A 25292-nucleotide genomic window follows, 5' to 3' on the forward strand; every position below is an offset into this window, starting at 1 on the left:
AGGATGAGAGAGCTTGGGAAGTGAGTCAGTTGTTGTTCGCTGATGATACAGCGCTGGTGGCTGATTCATGTGAGAAACTGCAGAAGCTGGTGACTGAGTTTGGTAAAGTGTGTGGAAGAAGAAAGATGAGAGTAAATGTGAATAAGAGCAAGGTTATTAGGTACAGTAGGGGTGAGGGTCAAGTCAATTGGGAGGTGAGTTTGAATGGAGAAAAACTGGAGGAAGTGAAGTGTTTTAGATATCTGGGAGTGGATCTGTCAGCGGATGGAACCATGGAAGCGGAAGTGGATCATAGGGTGGGGGAGGGGGCGAAAATTTTGGGAGCCTTGAAAAATGTGTGGAAGTCGAGAACATTATCTCGGAAAGCAAAAATGGGTATGTTTGAGGGAATAGTGGTTCCAACAATGTTGTATGGTTGCGAGGCGTGGGCTATGGATAGAGATGTGCGCAGGAGGATGGATGTGCTGGAAATGAGATGTTTGAGGACAATGTGTGGTGTGAGGTGGTTTGATCGAGTAAGTAACGTAAGGGTAAGAGAGATGTGTGGAAATAAAAAGAGCGTGGTTGAGAGAGCAGAAGAGGGTGTTTTGAAATGGTTTGGGCACATGGAGAGAATGAGTGAGGAGAGATTGACCAAGAGGATATATGTGTCGGAGGTGGAGGGAACGAGGAGAAGAGGGAGACCAAATTGGAGGTGGAAAGATGGAGTGAAAAAGATTTTGTGTGATCGGGGCCTGAACATGCAGGAGGGTGAAAGGAGGGCAAGAAATAGAGTGAATTGGAGTCATGTGGTATACAGGGGTTGACGTGCTGTCAGTGGATTGAAGCAAGGCATGTGAAGCGTCTGGGGTAAACCATGGAAAGCTGTGTAGGTATGTATATTTGCGTGTGTGGACGTGTGTATGTACATGTGTATGGGGGGGGGGGTTGGGCCATTTCTTTCGTCTGTTTCCTTGCGCTACCTCGCAAACGCGGGAGACAGCGACAAAGTATAAAAAAAAAAAAAAAAAAAAAAAAAAAATATATATATATATATATATATATATATATATATATATATATATATATATATATATATATATATATATATTATATATATATATATATATATATATTATATATATATATATATATATATATATATATTATATATATATATATATATATATATATATATATATATATATATATATATATATATATATATATAGATATATATATATATATATATATATATATATATATATATATATATATATATATATATAGTATAAAAGAAAGAGACAGGAGGTCAAGAGAAAGGTGCAAGAGGTGAAAAAAAGGGCAAATGAGAGTTGGGGTGAGAGACTATCAGTAAATTTTAGGGAGAATAAAAAGATGTTCTGGAAGGAGGTAAATAGGGTGCGTAAGACAAGGGAGCAAATGGGAACTTCAGTGAAGGGCGTAAATGGGGAGGTGATAACAAGTAGTGGTGATGTGAGAAGGAGATGGAATGAGTATTTTGAAGGTTTGTTGAATGTGTCTGATGACAGAGTGGCAGATATAGGGTGTTTTGGTCGAGGTGGTGTGCAAAGTGAGAGGGTTAGGGAAAATGATTTGGTAAACAGAGAAGAGGTAGTAAAAGCTTTGCGGAAGATGAAAGCCGGCAAGGCAGCAGGTTTGGATGGTATTGCAGTGGAATTTATTAAAAAAGGGGGTGACTGTATTGTTGACTGGTTGGTAAGGTTATTTAATGTATGTATGACTCATGGTGAGGTGCCTGAGGATTGGCGGAATGCGTGCATAGTGCCATTGTACAAAGGCAAAGGGGATAAGAGTGAGTGCTCAAATTACAGAGGTATAAGTTTGTTGAGTATTCCTGGTAAATTATATGGGAGGGTATTGATTGAGAGGGTGAAGGCATGTACAGAGCATCAGATTGGGGAAGAGCAGTGCGGTTTCAGAAGTGGTAGAGGATGTGTGGATCAGGTGTTTGCTTTGAAGAATGTATGTGAGAAATACTTAGAAAAGCAAATGGATTTGTATGTAGCATTTATGGATCTGGAGAAGGCATATGATAGAGTTGATAGAGATGCTCTGTGGAAGGTATTAAGAATATATGGTGTGGGAGGCAAGTTGTTAGAAGCAGTGAAAAGTTTTTATCGAGGATGTAAGGCATGTGTACGTGTAGGAAGAGAGGAAAGTGATTGGTTCTCAGTGAATGTAGGTTTGCGGCAGGGGTGTGTGATGTCTCCATGGTTGTTTAATTTGTTTATGGATGGGGTTGTTAGGGAGGTAAATGCAAGAGTCCTGGAAAGAGGGGCAAGTATGAAGTCTGTTGGGGATGAGAGAGCTTGGGAAGTGAGTCAGTTGTTGTTCGCTGATGATACAGCGCTGGTGGCTGATTCATGTGAGAAACTGCAGAAGCTGGTGACTGAGTTTGGTAAAGTGTGTGGAAGAAGAAAGTTAAGAGTAAATGTGAATAAGAGCAAGGTTATTAGGTACAGTAGGGTTGAGGGTCAAGTCAATTGGGAGGTGAGTTTGAATGGAGAAAAACTGGAGGAAGTGAAGTGTTTTAGATATCTGGGAGTGGATCTGTCAGCGGATGGAACCATGGAAGCGGAAGTGGATCATAGGGTGGGGGAGGGGGCGAAAATTTTGGGAGCCTTGAAAAATGTGTGGAAGTCGAGAACATTATCTCGGAAAGCAAAAATGGGTATGTTTGAAGGAATAGTGGTTCCAACAATGTTGTATGGTTGCGAGGCGTGGGCTATGGATAGAGTTGTGCGCAGGAGGATGGATGTGCTGGAAATGAGATGTTTGAGGACAATGTGTGGTGTGAGTTGGTTTGATCGAGTAAGTAACGTAAGGGTAAGAGAGATGTGTGGAAATAAAAAGAGCGTGGTTGAGAGAGCAGAAGAGGGTGTTTTGAAATGGTTTGGGCACATGGAGAGAATGAGTGAGGAAAGATTGACCAAGAGGATATATGTGTCGGAGGTGGAGGGAACGAGGAGAAGAGGGAGACCAAATTGGAGGTGGAAAGATGGAGTGAAAAAGATTTTGTGTGATCGGGGCCTGAACATGCAGGAGGGTGAAAGGAGGGCAAGGAATAGAGTGAATTGGAGCGATGTGGTATACAGGGGTTGACGTGCTGTCAGTGGATTGAATCAAGGCATGTGAAGCGTCTGGGGTAAACCATGGAAAGCTGTGTAGGTATGTATATTTGCGTGTGTGGACGTGTGTATGTACATGTGTATGGGGGGGGGGTTGGGCCATTTCTTTCGTCTGTTTCCTTGCGCTACCTCGCAAACGCGGGAGACAGCGACAAAGTATAAAAAAAAAAAAAAAAAAAAAAAAATATACATATCCATATACATATATATATATATCCCTGGGGATAGGGGAGAAAGAATACTTCCCACGTATTCCCTGCGTGTCGTAGAAGGCGACTAAAAGGGGAGGGAGCGGGGGGCTGGAAATCCTCCCCTCTCAATTTTTTTTAATTTTCCAAAAGAAGGAACAGAGAAGGGGGCCAGGTGAGGATATTCCCTCAGTGGCCCGGTTCTCTGTTCTTAACGCTACCTCGCTAACGCGGGAAATGGCGAATAGTTTGAAAAAAAAAAATATATATATATATATATATATATATATATATATATATATATATATATATATATATATATATATATATTATCCCTGGGGATAGGGGTGAAAGAATACTTCCCACGCATTCCTCGCGTGTCGTAGAAGGCGACTAGAGGGGACGGGAGCGGGGGGCCAGAAATCCTCCCCTCCTTGTATTTTTTTTAACTTTCTGAAATGGGAAACAGAAGAAGGAGTCACGCGGGGAGTGCTCATCCTCCTCGAAGGCTCAGACTGGGGTGTCTAAATGTGTGTGGATGTAACCAAGGTGTGAAAAAAGGAGAGATGGGTAGTATGTTTGAGGAAAGGAACCTGGATGTTTTGGCTCTGAGTGAAACGAAGCTCAAGGGTAAAGGGGAAGAGTGGTTTGGGAATGTCTTGGGAGTAAAGTCAGGGGTTAGTGAGAGGACAAGAGCAAGGGAAGGAGTAGCAGTACTCCTGAAACAGGAGTTGTGGGAGTATGTGATAGAATGTAAGAAAGTAAATTCTCGATTAATATGGGTAAAACTGAAAGTTGATGGAGAGAGATGGGTGATTATTGGTGCATATGCACCTGGGCATGAGAAGAAGGATCATGAGAGGCAAGTGTTTTGGGAGCAGCTGAATGAGTGTGTTAGTGGTTTTGATGCACGAGACCGAGTTATAGTGATGGTTGATTTGAATGCAAAGGTGAGTAATGTGGCAGTTGAGGGAATAATTGGTATACATGGGGTGTTCAGTGTTGTAAATGGAAATGGTGAAGAGCTTGTAGATTTATGTGCTGAAAAAGGACTGGTGATTGGGAATACCTGGTTTAAAAAGCGAGATATACATAAGTATACGTATGTAAGTAGGAGAGATGGCCAGAGAGCGTTATTGGATTACGTGTTAATTGACAGGCGCGCGAGAGAGACTTTTGGATGTTAATGTGCTGAGAGGTGCAACTGGAGGGATGTCTGATCATTATCTTGTGGAGGCTAAGGTGAAGATTTGTATGGGTTTTCAGAAAAGAAGAGTGAATGTTGGGGTGAAGAGGGTGGTGAGAGTAAGTGAGCTTGGGAAGGAGAATTGTGTGAGGAAGTACCAGGAGAGACTGAGTACAGAATGGAAAAAGGTGAGAACAATGGAAGTAAGGGGAGTGGGGGAGGAATGGGATGTATTTAGGGAATCAGTGATGGATTGCGCAAAAGATGCTTGTGGCATGAGAAGAGTGGGAGGTGGGTTGATTAGAAAGGGTAGTGAGTGGTGGGATGAAGAAGTAAGATTATTAGTGAAAGAGAAGAGAGAGGCATTTGGATGATTTTTGCTGGGGAAAAATGCAATTGAGTGGGAGATGTATAAAAGAAAGAGACAGGAGGTCAAGAGAAAAGTTTTTATTGAGGATGTAAGGCATGTGTACGTGTAGGAAGAGAGGAAAGTGATTGGTTCTCAGTGAATGTAGGTTTGCGGCAGGGGTGTGTGATGTCTCCATGGTTGTTTAATTTGTTTATGGATGGGGTTGTTAGGGAGGTGAATGCAAGAGTTTTGGAAAGAGGGGCAAGTATGAAGTCTGTTGGGATTAGAGAGCTTGGGAAGTGAGTCAGTTGTTGTTCGCTGATGATACAGCGCTGGTGGCTGATTGTGAGAAACTGCAGAAGCTGGTGACTGAGTTTGGTAAAGTGTGTGAAAGAAGAAAGTTAAGAGTAAATGTGAATAAGAGCAAGGTTATTAAGTACAGTAGGGTTGAGGGTCAAGTCAATTGGGAGGTAAGTTTGAATGGAGAAAAACTGGAGGAAGTAAAGTGTTTTAGATATCTGGGAGTGGATCTGGCAGGGGATGGAACCATGGAAGCAGAAGTGAATCATAGGGTGGGGAGGGGGCGAAAATCCTGGGAGCCTTGAAGAATGTGTGGAAGTCGAGAACATTATCTCCGAAAGCCAAAATGGCTATGTTTGAAGGAATAGTGGTTCCAACAATGTTGTATGGTTGCGAGGCGTGGGCTATGGATAGAGTTGTGCGCAGGAGGGTGGATGTGTTGGAAATGAGATGTTTGAGGACAATATGTGGTGTGAGGTGCTTTGATCGAGTAAGTAATGTAAGGGTAAGAGAGATGTGTGGAAATAAAAAGAGCGTGGTTGAGAGAGCAGAAGAGGGTGTTTTGAAATGGTTTGGGCACATGGAGAGAATGAGTGAGGAAAGATTGACCAAGAGGATATATGTGTCGGAGGTGGAGGGAACGAGGAGAAGTTGGAGACCAAATTGGAGGTGGAAAGATGGAGTGAAAAAGATTTTGAGTGATCGGGGCCTGAACATGCAGGAGGGTGAAAGGCGGGCAAGGAATAGAGTGAATTGGATCGATGTGGTATACCGGGGTCGACGTGCTGTCAATGGATTGAATCAGGGCATGTGAAGTGTCTGGGGTAAACCATGGAAAGTTCTGTGGGGGCCTGGATGTGGAAAGGGAGCTGTGGTTTCAGGCAATATTGCATGACAGCTAGAGACTGAGTGTGAACGAATGGGGCCTTTGTTGTCTTTTCCTAGCGCTACCTTGCACACATGAGGGGGGAGGGGGATGTTATTCCATGTGTGGCGAGGTGGCAATGGGAATGAATAAAGGCAGTGTGAATTGTGTGCATGTGTATATATGTATGTGTCTGTGTGTGTATATATATATATATATGTACATTGAGATGTATGGGTATGTATATTTGCGTGTGTGGACGTGTATGTATATACATGTGTATGGGGGTGGGTTGGGCCATTTCTTTTGTCTGTTTCCTTGTGGAACCTTGCAAACGCGGGAGACAGCGACAAAGCAAAATAAAAAAATAATAAATATAGGGGATAGGGGAGAAAGAATACTTCCCACGTATTCCCTGCGTGTCATAGAAGGCAACTAAAAGGGAAGGGAGTGGGGGGCTGGAAATCGTCCCCTCTCATTTTTTTTTTTCTTTTTTTTAATTTTTTTTTACCCTATTTTGCTATTTTGGAAGTTCTTTATTTCCATCATTTTTTCATACTTGATTGCCATTTCCCACTTTAGCAAGGTACTGGCAGGAATAGATGAAGAAAGGCCACATGTGTTCACATACATTCTCTTGCTGTCTTGTGTAATGCAACAAAACCACAGCTTCTTATCCACAACCAGGCACCACAGACCTTTCCATGGTTTATCCCAGGCTACTTATGAAGGTTTAAGTGCAGTTATAGAATTTTCCATCTTATATTGTTAGAGGGATTAAAAATTACTTTTGTTTTTGTTTTATAGATTGAAGATGTACGCAGGAGGCAGGATGAGGAGAGGAAAGCCCGGGAAACTATGTATCAGGACGGTCGTCGAGAACTGGAACAGGCATTACGACAGGAAGATCCCCGGGAGCGTGATCGCCACCGTCGAGACCGAGAGCCAAGAGAGAATAAGGAGGATCTCGAGTTGGAAAGGAAAAAGCAGCTTGAAAGAGATGCAGTCAATGAGAGATATCTTGGTATTGTCAAAAAGAAGAAAAAGGTTCGGAGACTTAATGACCGTAAATTTGTGTTTGACTGGGATGCTGGTGAGGACACATCCGTCGACTACAATGAACTATACATCAATAAACATCTTGTTCATTTCTTTGGTCGTGGACACTTTGGTGGATTAGACCTGAAGGAACAAAAGAAGATTCAGTCAAAATTCTATGGGAATTACATTGAGCATCGTCGTACACAGTTTGACAAAGACCAAGAGTTGATTCGCATGAAGAAGGAGCAGAAAAAGGAGGACAAAAAGAAATGGGATGACCGACACTGGAGTGAAAAGAACCTGGAACAGATGACAGAGCGGGATTGGCGTATTTTTAGGGAGGATTATAACATAGCGATCAAGGGAGGACGCATTCCTAATCCAATTCGAAGATGGCCAGAGTCTAACATCAAAAAAGATATTCTTGATATTATCGCTAGTGTTGGATATGAAGATCCAACGCCTATCCAAAGACAGGCCATCCCCATTGGTTTACAAAATCGAGACATTATTGGCGTAGCAGAGACTGGTTCTGGTAAGACTTTAGCTTTTCTCATTCCCCTTTTGGAATGGATTCAATCTCTTCCCAAAATTGCTCGTCTAGAGGATGCAGACCAGGGACCATACGCTTTAGTTTTGGCTCCCACTCGTGAGCTGGCACAGCAGATTGAGGAGGAAACCACAAAGTTTGGAGGACCTCTGGGTATCCGTACAGTAGCTGTCATTGGTGGCTTGTCACGTGAAGAGCAAGGTATGAAGCTGCGAATGGGTTGTGAAATTGTTATTGCTACTCCTGGTCGTCTAGTTGATGTACTTGAAAACCGCTACCTTGTGCTTAACCAGTGTACATATGTTGTTTTTGATGAGGCAGATAAAATGATTGATATGGGTTTTGAGCCAGATGTTCAGAAAATTCTCAAATTCATGCCAGTGACTAATGAAAAACCAGATACTGAAGATGCTGAAGATGAGGATAAATTACTACAAAATTTCCTCTCAAAACACAAATATAGACAGACTGTTATGTTTACAGCTACAATGCCACCTGCAGTTGAAAGAATGGCCAGACAGTACCTTCGACGACCTGCTTATGTGTACATTGGTTCTGTGGGAAAACCTGTAGAGCGTGTCGAACAGGTCGTGTACATGGTTACTGAACAAGAGAAGCGTAAAAAATTGTTGGATATTTTGAAACGAGGCATAACACCCCCAGTCCTCATCTTTGTAAATCAGAAGAAGGGTGCCGATGTTCTGGCTCGAGGATTAGAGAAATTGGGTCATAATGCCACTACTCTCCATGGTGGTAAAGGACAAGAACAGCGTGAACATGCTCTTGCAAACCTCAAGTCTGGTGCAAAGGATATCCTTGTGGCTACAGATGTTGCTGGTCGTGGTATTGATATTAAGGATGTTTCCCTAGTTATTAATTATGACATGGCTAAGAACATTGAGGACTACACCCACAGAATTGGTCGTACAGGTCGTGCTGGAAAGCACGGCAAGGCCATTTCTTTCTTGACGAAGGATGACTCTCATCTCTTCTATGATCTTAAGCAGTTGATTTTAACATCACCGGTATCAACATGTCCCCCAGAGTTAGCTAACCACCAGGAAGCCCAACACAAGCCTGGGACAGTTATGACAAAGAAACGAAGGGAAGAGAAAATATTTGCTTAGTGCGAGTTAAATTGGTCATTCCTTCTCATTATCATGTGCACTAACTTTAGAGGACATGTATGACATATTACTGTGTAGCAGCAGATATTTCTGGAGGAGTTTACTGTTTTTTGCAGCCCCTTTTTATAAGAAGGAAGCACTGTGTGTATGATCCATTGTTATTGTATATTTAAGTAACCTTACTGATACTGGTTTATAGGAAAGTACACTCAGCCACAGGAGTTCGTGACCACGTACCTCGTATTTGTATGTCATTTGAGCTGGTAACACTGTATGGGGAGGAGCAAGGGTATGGGGAACATAGTAGAGTGATGTGAAGTGTTGAATAGATAGCCACTAATAAAAGTCAAATTATTCTTGCATATAGGTGTGGGAGTATGTTTTGTATAATTGATAATGATTAGGAATGTAAAAAAAAAATTTTATGACTGTATTGTTGACTGGTTGGTAAGGTTATTCAATGTATGCATGATTCATGGTGAGGTCCCTGAGGATTGGCGGAATGCTTGTATAGTGCCATTGTACAAAGGCAAAGGGGATAAGTGTGTGTGCTCAAATTACAGAGGTATAAGTTTGTTGAGTATTCCTGGGAAATTATATGGGAGGGTATTGATTGAGAGGGTGACGGCATGTACAGAGCATCAGATTGGGGAAGAGCAATGTGGTTTCAGAGGTGGTAGAGGATGTGTGGATCAGGTGTTTGCTTTGAAGAATGTATGTGAGAAATACTTGGAAAAGCAAATGGATTTGTATGTAGCATTTATGGATCTGGAGAAGGCATATGATAGAGTTGATAAGAGATGCTCTGTGGAAGGTACTAAGAATATATGGTGTGGGAGGCAAGTTGTTAGAAGCAGTGAAAAGTTTTTATCGAGGATGTAAGGCATGTGTACGTGTAGGATGAGAGGAAAGTGATTGGTTCTTAGTGAATGTAGGTTTGCGGCAGGGGTGTGTGATGTCTCCATGGTTGTTTAATTTGTTTATGGATGGGGTTGTTAGGGAGGTGAATGCAAGAGTTTTGGAAAGAGGGGCAAGTATGAGGTCTGTTGGGGATTAAAGAGCTTGGGAAGTGAGTCGGTTGTTGTTCGCTGATGATACAGCGCTGGTGGCTGATTCATGTGAGAAACTGCAGAAGCTGGTGACTGAGTTTGGTAAAGTGTGTGAAAGAAGAAAGTTAAGAGTAAATGTGAATTAAGAGCAAGGTTAATATTGGGTACAGTAGGGTTGAGGGTCAAGTCAATTGGGAGGTAAGTTTGAATGGAGAAAAACTGGAGGAAGTAAAGTGTTTTAGATATCTGGGAGTGGATCTGGCAGCAAATGGAACCAAGGAAGCGGAAGTGAATCATAGGGTGGGGGAGGGGGTGAAAATCCTGGGAGCCTTGAAGAATGTGTGGAAGTCGAGAACATTATCTCAGAAAGCAAAAATGGGTATGTTTGAAGGAATAGTGGTTCCAACAATGTTGTATGGTTGCGAGGCGTGGGCTATGGATAGAGTTGTGCACAGGAGGGTGTATGTGCTGTAAATGAGATGTTTGAGGACAATATGTGGTGTGAGGTGGTTTGATCGAGTAAGTAATGGAAGGGTAGGAGAGATGTGTGGAAATAAAAAGAGCGTGGTTGAGAGAGCAGAAGAGGGTGTTTTGAAATGGTTTGGGTACATGGAGAGAATGAGTGAGGAAAGATTGACAAAGAGGATATATGTGCTGGAGGTGGAGGGAATGAGGAGAAGTGGGAAACCAAATTGGAGGTGGAAAGATGGGAGTGAAAAAGATTTTGAGTGATCGGGGCCTGAACATGCAGGAGGGTGAAAGGCGGGCAAGGAATAGAGTGAATTGGATCGATGTGGTATACCGGGGTCGACGTGCTGTCAATGGATTGAATCAGGGCATGTGAAGCGTCTGGGGTAAACCATGGAAAGTTGTGTGGGGCCTGGATGTGGAAAGGGAGCTGTGGTTTCGGGCATTATTACATGACAGCTAGAGACTGAGTGTGAACAAATGGGGCCTTTGTTGTCTTTTCCTAGCGCTACCTCGCACACATGAGGGGGGGAGGGGGATGTTATTCCATGTGTGGCGAGGTGGCGATTGGAATAAATAAAGGCAGACAGTATGAATTATGTACATGTGTATATATGTATATGTCTGTGTGTGTATATATATGTGTACATTGAGATGTATAGGTATGTATATTTGCATGTGTGAACATGTATGTACATACATGTGTATGGGGGTGGGTTGGGCCATTTCTTTCATCTGTTTCCTTGTGCTACCTCATAAACGCGGGGGACAGCGACGAAGCAAAATAATAATTATAATAATAATAATATTTGTGTTGCTAAGAACTGCTGTTGTACAGCACCTGTCAATCGTCACGTAATAACGATGTTAGATGACACTTTACTAGCAAGTGTTGTGGGAGTACATGTACGATTCTGTAAACCATAAAGTTTACTATATCAAAGCCATCTCAACCACCCTTGAATCCATGGTTTGCAGGAATGAAGGGAGGGTGGAGGAGACACTGAAAATGAGAAAGGGAATGGTGGTGTTTTAAGTTTTCAGGCAGATGATGGTAATATCAGGTTAGCACATTTTCAAGAATAATTCCATATCCTGTGTTGATCAGACGTATGCCAATTGCATGTTTGAAATGCACACAGAGACTTGGGGAGTAAGGGGTATGGAACGTCCAGGAGACAGGGAAGGATGTGGGGGGGGGGGAGAGAGAGAGAGGGAGAGACTGACTTTCTTGAGGTCACAATGTTGCATGTTCCTGTTTGACATATTTGCTGTGATTATGGTATACAAAATCATACATGGACTCCCACAGTAGGCATTTGCTAATAAAATGTCATCTAAAACTGTTATTATGTGATGATTGACAGCTGCTATATGACAACAGCAGTTCTTAGCAACATGAAATATTACCTTCATTAACATTCGTTTTTTTTATACATTCCTGATCATTATCAATAATGCCAATTATATCACCACTATATGGAACAATTTGACTTATTAGTGGCCATTTATTTTACGGTCCATGTCACTCTACTATGTTCCCTGTATCCTTGCTCCTCCCCCATGAGGTATTACCAGCTCAGATGACATAAACATGTGAGGTACGTGGTCGCGAACTCCTGTGGCCGAGTGAACCACATGATGAAATCTTTGTGAAGGACTCCTCCTTCAGTTTGACTCCTTCAGTTTGGCTGCAGTTCCTGATAAGGGTAATTTTCATACCCATGTCACCTGTGTAATAAAATTTGTGGTAAGAAAAAGTTTTATTTACAACCAATTAAGTATACAAATACACATGTGTGTTATATTCAACACAGCAATCATGTCTGATTGTATATTTTTTCTATCCGTGACAATGTTTATATGTAATGTAAAATTATTAAAAACCATAAAATGTATTTCCTTCTTTGACTTAACCAATTGAGGTGATCCTTGAAAATTCTCTGAAAGCCCCCCTTCTTACCCCATGTGTTTTTGTGATACATAGATAGAAGAAAAGAATTAATTAGAAAAATGTAAGTCATGAAAGTGCATTATTTGATTTACTCCATGACAACCTTCCCTGAGTAATACATTGGTGATATGCAGTATGCATAGTAATAGGTAGCGTATGAGTCAACCTAACTTGGGCAAACCAAGTACAGTGAACACTAATGTAATTAACATGATTGTTGTTGTTTTCTTTAGAAATAAAAACATTAAAAGAAAGCCTAAGAAAAAATAGTACACCAACAATGTCATGATGCAATCAACTAGATGTCACATGTGATGCACTGAACCCAGAGCTTCCATTTATCACAGCCAAACCTCACATACTTTCTATAGCTTCCTCTAAACTCTTTATATGCCTTGGTTCTGCCAATGATGGGAGCAGGAGAAGGCTGAAGAAACCAAAGACAAAGCTTGCTCATGAGAAACATCCAATCTGACATATATTCATAATCATAAGGTTTAAAGGAATTCTACATAAGTCAATCTGTATGACACCACTGGGTATCAATCACTATTATTTACAATGAACCAGAGAATTAATATGGAATTTCACTACCATCCCAAGCATAAAATTTACCTGTATCTGTAATACTTACATCATCAATAACTGACAGTAAATAGTTTATTGATTGTTCCTGAGAGAATAATTTGCCCTTTGGTACATTTTTATGGTATGGTCGAGACAGATCTGTATCCACTGTCCCTGAAAGAGAAAAGAAAGCTTTTGAAAACAATACCTTTTAAGTTTTTAAATTAAGGCACAAGTGACATAAAAAATACCAAAAACAGGCAAAAATTTGTGAGGGATGTTTACAAAAGAGCAACAAATCACTGTTAAGGACTGCTGACAGAAAGGCATGCTCAAAAGATTTCATAAGCGTTCATGCATTAATGTGGGCAATTACTAAGGAAAAAGATGCAGGCAGTGAGGACATAGTAATCATATGATGATAAATTAAGAAACTAACAGCTAAGTATGGAAGGGCCTCTATGTGAGGATAGCCATAATAGTCTACTGTTAAATTATGATGAAAATGAATGTTATTACAGTTTTATGCAGATGATGATGTTCTGTTTGGTGAATTAGAGGAAATGGACACAATGGTAGATCACCATGATGATGTATGCAAAAGGATGCCGAAAGGGAATGCCAGTAAGATTTTAATTTTTCTGAGAGGGGATATCACAGAGTACAGCATAATATTAGTTCTAAAAGGTGAGAAAGATTTGGAAGAGTATAGGCATTTGAGAATTAAGTTTTTCTTGAAAGGAAACATCACAGTGTACAGTGTAATATCAGCTTTGAAAGTCGAAGAAGCCTCGGATGAGTTAAGGCATTTGGGAATGTTGTTTAGTAAGGATGATAGCAGGAAAGCTGGTATTGAAAGGATATTATTGCAAGGATGCATGCTGAAAGCTATGGTGAATGGATTTTTTTTTTCAGTTTAGCGTGAGCAATAAGCTTGGATAAGGAGTACTTGTCCCATCTATGATGTATGGATGTGATATCTCAGGAGACTTGAAAATAGGATCACTGGAGACAGATAACTTCTGTATTATGGTTGGACTTGGTAAGACAGATACAAGAAAGAACAAAAAACATGAGAAGGATATGTGTTATGAAAAAGTCAATGGAAAAATGCATGGATGAAAGATTATAGAGGTTTGAAATGTGCAGCATACAGCAGATGAGAGATTGGTCAAGAAGATATGCAGCAGTACAGAGGTAGCACAAAGCATTTATGGCATACTGTGATGCTTGTTTGAAATTTATGTTTTCTGTGCCACATGCATTGCATGGGTAGAAGCAATGAGGAACACTGATTAGGATACAGATATTTCAGATGAGTATGTCAAAGGAATGCTTTGTGAATGAATGCACTGGAAGTGTTTAATATAAAGAGGTGATGCGAATGGAATTAATGACCAATCAACTAAGCAAGCAAAACTAAAAAGTATGATCGATTATGTAAGTGAGGAAGTTCACTGGACTTAAATTGAGGATGAGTGATTTGATGGACCATATTCATCAGGTCCACACCTAAGAACTGGTAGCATATTCAATGATGATGATTAAGTTGATGATTGAATTTACTGTATTAGAATTAGTCCATGGGTAATAACACAACTTTTCAGAAACAAACTATTAAATGTAAGTTCCTTACTCAGTACGACGAATAGCACTTATGATGAAGTTAATCAGATGTCCTAAGTACTGAAAGGGTTGATGATATGACTATCTAGCAAGATGCAACTTTTAAAACCCAGATCAAGGTGAGTGGATTGTACAACTAAGATGTATGACAGATGACACTGAAACTTTACACTAATCTTTTTTGTCAGTGTGGATTTATATTCTAAAGCTTTAACATTTACACATAGCAATGTTGATTTGTCCAGAGAAACTAATACCTCTCTCTACACCTCCAACTTTACACTCAAATTCATGGCACCCTTGAAACTCCTCGTCTGAAAATTTCATTTTATGTAAATATTTTGAGCATTACCGATGAAGGAGGTAAATAGGGTGCGTAAGACAAGGGAGCAAATGGGAACTTCAGTGAAGGGCGTAAATGGGGAGGTGATAACAAGTAGTGGTGATGTGAGAAGGAGATGGAATGAGTATTTTGAAGGTTTGTTGAATGTGTCTGATGACAGAGTGGCAGATATAGGGTGTTTTGGTCGAGGTGGTGTGCAAAGTGAGAGGGTTAGGGAAAATGATTTGGTAAACAGAGAAGAGGTAGTAAAAGCTTTGCGGAAGATGAAAGCCGGCAAGGCAGCAGGTTTGGATGGTATTGCAGTGGAATTTATTAAAAAAGGGGGTGACTGTATTGTTGACTGGTTGGTAAGGTTATTTAATGTATGTATGACTCATGGTGAGGTGCCTGAGGATTGGCGGAATGCTTGCATAGTGCCATTGTACAAAGGCAAAGGGGATAAGAGTGAGTGCTCAAATTACAGAGGTATAAGTTTGTTGAGTATTCCTGGTAAATTATATGGGAGGGTATTGATTGAGAGGGTGAAGGCATGTACAGAGCATCAGATTGGGGAAGAGCAGTGTGGTTTCAGAAGTGGTAGAGGATGTGTGGATCAGGTGTTTGCTTTGAAGAATGTATGTGAGAAATACTTAGAAAAGCAAATGGATTTGTATGTAGCATTTATGGATCTGGAGAAGGCATATGATAGAGTTGATAGAGATGCTCTGTGGAAGGTATTAAGAATATATGGTGTGGGAGGAAAGTTGTTAGAAGCAGTGAAAAGTTTTTATCGAGGATGTAAGGCATGTGTACGTGTAGGAAGAGAGGAAAGTGATTGGTTCTCAGTGAATGTAGGTTTGCGGCAGGGGTGTGTGATGTCTCCATGGTTGTTTAATTTGTTTATGGATGGGGTTGTTAGGGAGGTAAATGCAAGAGTTTTGGAAAGAGGGGCAAGTATGAAGTCTGTTGGGGATGAGAGAGCTTGGGAAGTGAGTCAGTTGTTGTTCGCTGATGATACAGCGCTGGTGGCGGATTCATGTGAGAAACTGCAGAAGCTGGTGACGGAGTTTGGTAAAGTGTGTGGAAGAAGAAAGTTAAGAGTAAATGTCAATAAGAGCAAGGTTATTAGGTACAGTAGGGTTGAGGGTCAAGTCAATTGGGAGGTGAGTTTGAATGGTGAGAGGCTGGAGGAAGTGAAGTGTTTTAGATATCTGGGAGTGGATCTGTCAGCGGATGGAACCATGGAAGCGGAAGTGGATCATAGGGTGGGGGAGGGGGCGAAAATTTTGGGAGCCTTGAAAAATGTGTGGAAGTCGAGAACATTATCCCGGAAAGCAAAAATGGGTATGTTTGAAGGAATAGTAGTTCCAACAATGTTGTATGGTTGCGAGGCGTGGGCTATGGATAGAGTTGTGCGTAGGAGGATGGATGTGCTGGAAATGAGATGTTTGAGGACAATGTGTGGTGTGAGGTGGTTTGATCGAGTAAGTAACGTAAGGGTAAGAGAGATGTGTGGAAATAAAAAGAGCGTGGTTGAGAGAGCAGAAGAGGGTGTTTTGAAGTGGTTTGGGCACATGGAGAGAATGAGTGAGGAAAGATTGACCAAGAGGATATATGTGTCGGAGGTGGAGGGAACGAGGAGAAGAGGGAGACCAAATTGGAGGTGGAAAGATGGAGTGAAAAAGATTTTGTGTGATCGGGGCCTGAACATGCAGGAGGGTGAAAGGAGGGCAAGGAATAGAGTGAATTGGAGCGATGTGGTATACCGGGGTTGACGTGCTGTCAGTGGATTGAATCAAGGCATGTGAAGCATCTGGGGTAAACCATGGAAAGCTGTGTAGGTATGTATATTTGCGTGTGTGGACGTATGTATATACATGTGTATGGGGGGGGGTTGGGCCATTTCTTTCGTCTGTTTCCTTGCGCTACCTCGCAAACGCGGGAGACAGCGACAAAGTATAATAAAAAAAAAAAAATATATATATATATATATATATATATATATATATATAGTCAACAATACAGTCACCCCCTTTTTTAAAAAATTCCACTGCAATACCATCCAAACCTGCTGCCTTGCCGGCTTTCATCTTCCGCAAAGCTTTTACTACCTCTTCTCTGTTTACCAAATCATTTTCCCTAACCCTCTCACTTTGCACACCACCTCGACCAAAACACCCTATATCTGCCACTCTATCATCAAACACATTCAACAAACCTTCAAAATACTCACTCCATCTCCTTCTCACATCACCACTACTTGTTATCACCTCCCCATTTGCGCCCTTCACTGAAGTTCCCATTTGCTCCCTTGTCTTACGCACTTTATTTACCTCCTTCCAGAACATCTTTTTATTCTCCCTAAAATTTAATGATACTCTCTCACCCCAACTCTCATTTGCCCTCTTTTTCACCTCTTGCACCTTTCTCTTGACCTCCTGTCTCTTTCTTTTCTACGTCTCCCACTCAACTGCATTTTTTCCCTGCAAAAATTGTCCAAATGCCTCTCTCTTCTCTTTCGCTAATACTCTTACTTCTTCATCCCACCACTCACTACCCTTTCTAATCAACCCACCTCCCACTCTTCTCATACCACAAGCATCTTTTGCGCAATCCATCACTGATTCCCTAAATACATCCCATTCCTCCCCCACTCCCCTTACTTCCATTGTTCTCACCTTTTTCCATTCTGTACTCAGTCTCTCCTGGTACTTCCTCACACAAGTCTCCTTCCCAAGCTCACTTACTCTCACCACCCTCTTCACCTCAACATTCACTCTTTTTTTCTGAAAACCCATACAAATCTTCACCTTAGCCTCCACAAGATAATGATCAGACATCCCTCCAGTTGCACCTCTCAGCACATTAACATCCAAAAGTCTCTCTTTCGCGCGCCTGTCAATTAACACGTTATCCAATAACGCTCTCTGGCCATCTCTCCTACTTACATAAGTATACTTATGTATATCTCGCTTTTTAAACCAGGTATTCCCAATCATCAGTCCTTTTTCAGCACATAAATCTACAAGCTCTTCACCATTTCCATTTACAACACTGAACACCCCATGTATACCAATTATTCCCTCAACTGCCACATTACTCACCTTTGTATTCAAATCACCCATCACTATAACCCAGTCTCGTGCATCAAAACCACTAACACACTCATTCAGCTGCTCCCAAAACACTTGCCTCTCATGATCTTTCTTCTCATGCCCAGGCGCATATGCACCAATAATCACCCATCTCTCTCTGGTTGGTAAGGTTATTTAATGTATGTATGACTCACGGTGAGGTGCCTGAGGATTGGCGGAATGCGTGCATAGTGCCATTGTACAAAGGCAAAGGGGATAAGAGTGAGTGCTCAAATTACAGAGGTATAAGTTTGTTGAGTATTCCTGGTAAATTATATGGGAGGGTATTGATTGAGAGGGTGAAAGCATGTACAGAGCATCAGATTGGGGAAGAGCAGTGTGGTTTCAGAAGTGGTAGAGGATGTGTGGATCAGGTGTTTGCTTTGAAGAATGTATGTGAGAAATACTTAGAAAAGCAAATGGATTTGTATGTAGCATTTATGGATCTGGAGAAGGCATATGATAGAGTTGATAGAGATGCTCTGTGGAAGGTATTAAGAATATATGGTGTGGGAGGCAAGTTGTTAGAAGCAGTGAAAAGTTTTTATCGAGGATGTAAGGCATGTGTACGTGTAGGAAGAGAGGAAAGTGATTGGTTCTCAGTGAATGTAGGTTTGCGGCAGGGGTGTGTGATGTCTCCATGGTTGTTTAATTTGTTTATGGATGGGGTTGTTAGGGAGGTGAATGCAAGAGTTTTGGAAAGAGGGGCAAGTATGAAGTCTGTTGGGGATGAGAGAGCTTGGGAAGTGAGTCAGTTGTTGTTTGCTGATGATACAGCGCTGGTGGCTGATTCATGTGAGAAACTGCAGAAGCTGGTGACTGAGTTTGGTAAAGTGTGTGAAAGAAGAAAGTTAAGAGTAAATGTTATTAGGTACAGTAGGGTTGAGGGTCAAGTCAATTGGGAGGTGAGTTTGAATGGAGAAAAACTGGAGGAAGTGAAGTGTTTTAGATATCTGGGAGTGGATCTGGCAGCGGATGGAACCATGGAAGCGGAAGTGGATCATAGGGTGGGGGAGGGGGCGAAAATTCTGGGAGCCTTGAAGAATGTGTGGAAGTCGAGAACATTATCTCGGAAAGCAAAAATGAGTATGTTTGAAGGAGTAGTGGTTCCAACAATGTTGTATGGTTGCGAGGCGTGGGCTATGGATAGAGTTGTGCGCAAGAGGATGGATGTGCTGGAGGTGAGATGTTTGAGGACAATGTGTGGTGTGAGGTGGTTTGATCGAGTAAGTAACGTAAGGGTAAGAGAGATGTGTGGAAATAAAAAGAGTGTGGTTGAGAGAGCAGAAGAGGGTGTTTTGAAATGGTTTGGGCACATGGAGAGAATGAGTGAGGAAAGATTGACCAAGAGGATATATGTGTCGGAGGTGGAGGGAACGAGGAGAAGTGGGAGACCAAATTGGAGGTGGAAAGATGGAGTGAAAAAGATTTTGTGTGATTGGGGCCTGAACATGCAGGAGGGTGAAAGGAGGGCAAGGAATAGAGTGAATTGGATCGATGTGGTATACCGGGGTTGACATGCTGTCAGTGGATTGAATCAGGGCATGTGAAGCGTCTGGGGTAAACCATGGAAAGCTGTGTAGGTATGTATATTTGCGTGTGTGGAGGTATGTATATACATGTGTATGGGGGTGGGTTGGGCCGTTTCTTTCGTCTGTTTCCTTGCGCTACCTCGCAAACGCGGGAGACAGCGACAAAGCAAAAAAAAAAAAAAAAAAAAAAAATATTAATTTTATTTTCCTTTGTCCCTGTCTCCTGCGTTTGCGAGGTAGCCCAAGGAAACAGACGAAAGAAATGGCCCAACCCACCCTCATACACATGTATATACATACATGTCCACACACGCAAATATACATACCTATACATCTCAATGTACACATATATATACACACACAAACATATACATATATACACATGTACATAATTCATACTGTCTGCCTTTATTTATTCCCATTGCCACCTCGCCACACATGGAATAACATCCCCTCCCCCCTCATGTGTGTGAGGTAGCGCTAGGAAAAGACAACAAAGGCACCATTCGTTCACACTCAGTCTCTAGCTGTCATGTAATAATGCCCAAAACCACAGCTCCCTTTCCACATCCAGGCCCCACACAACTTTCCATGGTTTACCCCAGACGCTTCACATGCTCTGATTCAATCCATTGACATCACGTCGACCGCGGTATACCACATCGATCCAATTCACTCTATTCCTTGCCCGCCTTTCACCCTCCTGCATGTTCAGGCCCCGATCACTCAAAATCTTTTTCACTCCAACTTTCCACCTCCAATTTGGTCTCCCACTTTTCCTTGTTCCCTCCACCTCCGTCACATATATCCTCTTGGTCAATCTTTCCTCACTCATTCTCTCCATGTGCCCAAACCATTTCAAAACACCCTCTTCTGCTCTCTCAACCATGCTCTTTTTATTTCCACAAATCTCTCTTACCCTTACATTACTTACTTGATCAAACCACCTCACACCACATATTGTCCTCAAACATCTCATTTCCAGCACATCCACCCTCCTGCGCACACCTCTATCCATAACCCACGCCTTACAACCATACAACAATGTTGGAACCACTATTCCTTCAAACATACCCATTTTTGCTTTCCAAGATAATGTTCTCGACTTCCAAACTTTCTTCAAGGCTCCCAGGATTTTTGCCCCCTCCCCCACTCTATGATTCACTTCCGCTTCCATGGTTCCATCCACTGCCAGATCCACTCCCAGATATCTAAAACACTTTACTTCCTCCAGTTTTTCTCCATTCAAACTTACCTCCCAATTGACTTGACCCTCAACCCTACTGTACCAAATAACCTTGCTCTTATTCACATTTCTCTTAACTTTCATCTTTCACACACTTTACCAAACTCAGTCACCAGCTTCTGCATTTTCTCACATGAATCAGCCACCAGCGCTGTATCATCAGCGAACAACAACTGACCCACTTCCCAAGCTCTTTCATCCACAACAGACTGCATACTTTCCCCTCTTTCCAAAACTCTTGCATTCACCTCCCTAACAACCCCATCCATAAACAAATTAAACAACCATGGAGACATCACACACCCCTGCCGCAAACCTACATTCACTAAGAACCAATCACTTTCCTCTCTTCCTACAAGTACACATGCCTTACATCCTCGATAAAAACTTTTCACTGCTTCTAACAACTTGCCTCCCACACCATATATTCTTCATACCTTCCACAGAGCATCTCTATCAACTCTATCATATGCCCTCTCCAGATCCATAAATGCTACATACAAATCCATTTGCTTTTCTAAGTATTTCTCACATACATTCTTCAGAGCAAACACCTGATCCACACATCCTCTACCACTTCTAAAACCACACCGCTCTTCCCCAGTCTGATGCTCTGTACATGCCTTCACCCTCTCAATCAATACCCTCCCATATAATTTATCAGGAATACTCAACAAACTTATACCTCTGTAATTTGAGCACTCACTCTTATCCCCTTTGCCTTTGTACAAAGGCACTATGCAAGCATTCCACCAATCCTCAGGCACCTCACCATGAATCACACATACATTAAATAACGTTACCAACCAGTCAACAATACAGTCACCCCCTTTTTTAATAAATTCCACTGCAATACCATCCAAACCTGCTGCCTTGCCGGCTTAGATACCTCCCTGCATTGAATGTGAAAGTGATACCTTAAATATAAAAGGACAGATATCACACAAGCATAAACTTCAGATAAATATACCTGGATGAAGAGCAACACATACAATCTTCTTCCTTCCTCGACCCAGTTCTATACTGAGATTTTTGGTGGCCATGTTAAGGGCAGATTTTGACATCCTGTAGCTGTACCAACCCCCTAGTCTGTTATCTGAAAATATCTTGGGAGTTAAAAAGATGGTTATTATATGTGATGGAATTCCATACAGTAATATGTGCATATAATGTTACAGAAAATTAGAAAAGAAAATTTTTAAGAAGTAGTTCATTCCATTTTTTCACATTTCTTTTCACACAATAATAACCTCAACATACATCCTTCCCTTTTCACACTTAGATTTCTCTTTCTAGCTTATATGATGTGAGAGGAAGACTACCTATGACATGGCAAAATAGAGTGGAAGAGTACTTGATGGTCAGAATCAAGGGAAGAATGTGTGGAATGTTGTATGCAAGGGAGGAATATAAGGACAGGAATAAGTGGAGGCTCTTTTGCAATGGCAAACTCCCTTGATGTAAGTTCCCAGAGGGAATGGGCATCAAAGATAAAGATAGACAATAACATATAGCTATAACTCTCCAGCATCTTGCACTTCTATCTGCATTTAAACAATATTCTATCTATCTCTAATTATCTATCTGGAACCCCTTCTTGGTGGTAGCTATGGCAAAAGTCATAACTGGTGACCTCCAGTGCCACTTCTTAGCCTTCAGTGCACCATTCTTAAAAGGCCACTGGCCGAGGGCAACTCTAGCGCAATATTTCCAGAGGCTCCTACCCAATGTTCCTATCAAATACTTCTACTTAATGTGTCTACCTGAGGTTCCAGTTCAATATTCCACCTCTCTAGTTAATGCTCCTGCCAAAGGTCCTACCGACTACTTCTACTTAATGATACAGCCTAATGTTTCTACCTACTACTGTCTATTACTCCTACCATTTTGCCAAATGGCAGGATTAGTGCATAGCTCTCACTGCAGGAAAATCTAGTGTTATGAAAAATGAGCTGTGTGAGTTAAGTGTTGTCAAGTGTTATGTGTGGCAAAGAGATTTTGTATGTTGGTTGGCAGAATGCCAGCAGTCCACATGTGGGTAAGGCAGAAAGAAAAGACAGCTATGTTGGTCAGAGGAGTGCAACCTGACAGACACTGAAGAACTGGCTCCCTACACAGCGGTTATTCAGCATCCTGATACCCAGGCGGGTAGTATCAGTAATACACCTTCCTGGTCAGTTACATTCAAACATGAAATTCTGCCATTCCACTATGAATGGTTAAGTATACCATGTTTGGAATGAGAAAGCAACAAAATACAGATGCCTGTTACCATGCTGAGTGAGCCTGCAGTACCTCAGACAGGAAAATGTATCTCTCATAATAGCTTTATTATTTTTCTAATATTTCTCAAGTTTTTACAGACGGATGACACTCTAAACCTTAGAAGAAAATACCTTTGATTTAAATTTCTATCCATATCTTGTTTATGTTTTTGCAGCAATCACTGCCCTGAATTATAGGATATTCAGTTTTTCAAGGATACCAATATCAGTGGTAACCATTTCTTACTTAACTCATTCACTATGACAGTGGTGAAGATGCCCTGGTAATCATTTTCCTGTTCAATGCATGGTTAGTTTTTAAATTGGCTACTTTTGCCTCAAAGTGAGATATACAGCCATTGATGCTCATGGTGATATTCCAGGTCTGTGTGAGATCTGCACATTAACATTCTAAGTTATTTGTGAAGCTATAATATACTTGCAAGATAATAGATGTTAGCGATGAAGGTAGAAGTTGGTAGGCAGCCAATCACCAGGGAGGTTTACTACCAGTACTACCAGCCTGGGTGCTGGGAGGGTTAGTGATGGCTGCGAAGAGAACCAACATCTCAGTGGTTGTCAAGTTGCACTCTTCTGGTCCAGGTAGCTGTCTTTTGTTTCTGCCTAACCCACATGTGGACCAATAGCATTCTGTCCTTGACATACATCACACTTGACAACACTTAACTCACACAGCTCATTCTTCATAACTCTAGATTTTCCTACAGTGAATATTATGCGCCTGCCCTGCCTTTTGGCAAAATGGTGAGAGCAGTAAACAGAAGTAGTTGGCAGGAACATTTAGGCAGGAGCATAAGGCAGATGTAGTACATAGGAATATTAGGCAGGAGCATTAGGAAGACGTAATTATGGGAACATTTGGTATGAGTCTCTGCAAACACTGTGCTAGAGGTCCCTCTGCCAGTGGCCTGTTAAGGTTGAGGCACTAAAGGCTAAGAAACAGCAATGGAGTTCACTAGTTATGGAGACTCTACTGCCATGGCCACCCCCCCCTTGAGGAAGTTCTAGGTGGGAACAGGCATCAGCGATACAGACAGATAGACAGAAGACCCTTGGTAATTTTTGTTTGTGACAAAACTATAACATACCTTGTGCTTGTCAGCAGAGCAGCAAAAGTTAAAGGGTGTGTAGCAAATGTAAATGTTCTGTCAAGTTTAGTTATATATCTTAGAAAAATGTTTACATACACAACATGTTTAGTTGTATATCTTTTATCTAAAAAATAATGTTCTTAATTGTAATAACAAACTTGAGGTATATAAGGATGTATATTTTGCATATTTGAGAATTTACCTCACTTAGACTGCACAGTGGATAATACGAGTGTAGCGGTGAAGGGCTTAATGGAGCACCTGAGCTTTGGAAAGGCTGCCATAGCTTGAATTATTGGTGTGCCAAAGATAGTCATCCTAGGTGAATAAAAATGTGATCCTAGTGGACTGCCAGCTTCAAATCTCATTTTCTGAAAGGGACATTTTGACACCTTTAAATCCCCATAACTTCACTGTTCACACTTCAGATTCCATCATTTATATTTATCATGACTGTCGTAAATTTCTCTATGATATTCTTTAATATTCTTTGCAACAGTTTTTTGATTTTTCCAAGAACTCTTTTTGTTGTTTATTTACTTGCTGAGTTACTGCAGCTTGTTACAGAAAAAATGCATGGGAAATGACATCAACGGGAGTAAAATGTAACATTAACCAACCCTTTTAGGACCATTCTTGCAACAGTTTCAAGTGCCTGGAGAAGATGAACCTCACAGCAGCTATGGGCTAAATTTCCCCACCTGCATTTGAAGGATCCCATGTGTTTTTTTTTATTGGCAAAAGGCATGACTCTTATATAAATGCCTGGCACATGTGAAACTTACAACAACTATTGGCTGAATTTTGCCATCACATTTGAAGGGTCCCATGCATCTTCTGCTGGCTAGAGACATGTACTCTATAAATACCAGAAATTACTCCTAACCCTCTCTAGCAAGTAAATAAATAACAACAAGGCTTAGTTATCCAGAGGTATCTAAAGTGGAAAACTGTACAGGTTGGTTGGTTGTTTGAGCTTTAGGCCTATCAACTGCAGACTGCACATTCCTTCGACCTAAGCCCCATCCTTCTATGCGTCATAAGCAAGATGCTGAGTAATTCAGATGACAAGTGATTCTGATTTAAAAATGAGAGGAACTCTGAATCTCCAAGCACAGGGAGTTAAGTTTGAGGAAGGGTTATGTGCTGGGGTCACAGGGTATAAACTTAGATTGAATGTTGGTAGTGTATGAAGAAATCAAGGCCTTGGAAATGGGCCAAGGTTTAAATGTTTATGTGATATGTTGTTTCTATGGCTGT

General features: G+C 41.4%; 2 protein-coding genes across 5 annotated transcripts in view; one reads left to right on the forward strand and one right to left on the reverse strand.

The window, feature by feature from the left end:
- The window catches only part of LOC139758462 (probable ATP-dependent RNA helicase DDX23), a 36758-nt gene extending 26987 nt beyond the window's left edge, over positions 1–9771 (forward strand). The window contains exon 5 of the mRNA XM_071679909.1: positions 6848–9771. Within this exon, the coding sequence (XP_071536010.1) occupies positions 6848–8758 (1911 nt within the window). The 3' untranslated portion in view covers positions 8759–9771. The remainder of the gene's footprint in view (positions 1–6847) is intronic.
- Positions 9772–11873: 2102 nt separating this feature from the next.
- The window catches only part of LOC139758501 (C-signal-like), a 71684-nt gene continuing 58265 nt past the window's right edge, over positions 11874–25292 (reverse strand). For 3 of the 4 annotated variants that reach the window (XM_071679999.1, XM_071679991.1, XM_071680007.1), the window contains exons 6-7: positions 21627–21752; positions 12028–12970 (exon numbers count right to left, since the gene is read on the reverse strand). In XM_071679999.1, the coding sequence (XP_071536100.1) occupies positions 12804–12970; positions 21627–21752 (293 nt within the window). In that variant the 3' untranslated portion in view covers positions 12028–12803. Of the gene's footprint in view, positions 12007–12027; positions 12971–21626; positions 21753–25292 lie in introns of those variants that run through there. The other variant, XM_071680015.1, reaches the window with a different exon arrangement.

The sequence above is a fragment of the Panulirus ornatus genome, chromosome 2 (assembly GCF_036320965.1).
Source record: "Panulirus ornatus isolate Po-2019 chromosome 2, ASM3632096v1, whole genome shotgun sequence".
Lineage (NCBI taxonomy): Eukaryota > Metazoa > Arthropoda > Malacostraca > Decapoda > Palinuridae > Panulirus > Panulirus ornatus.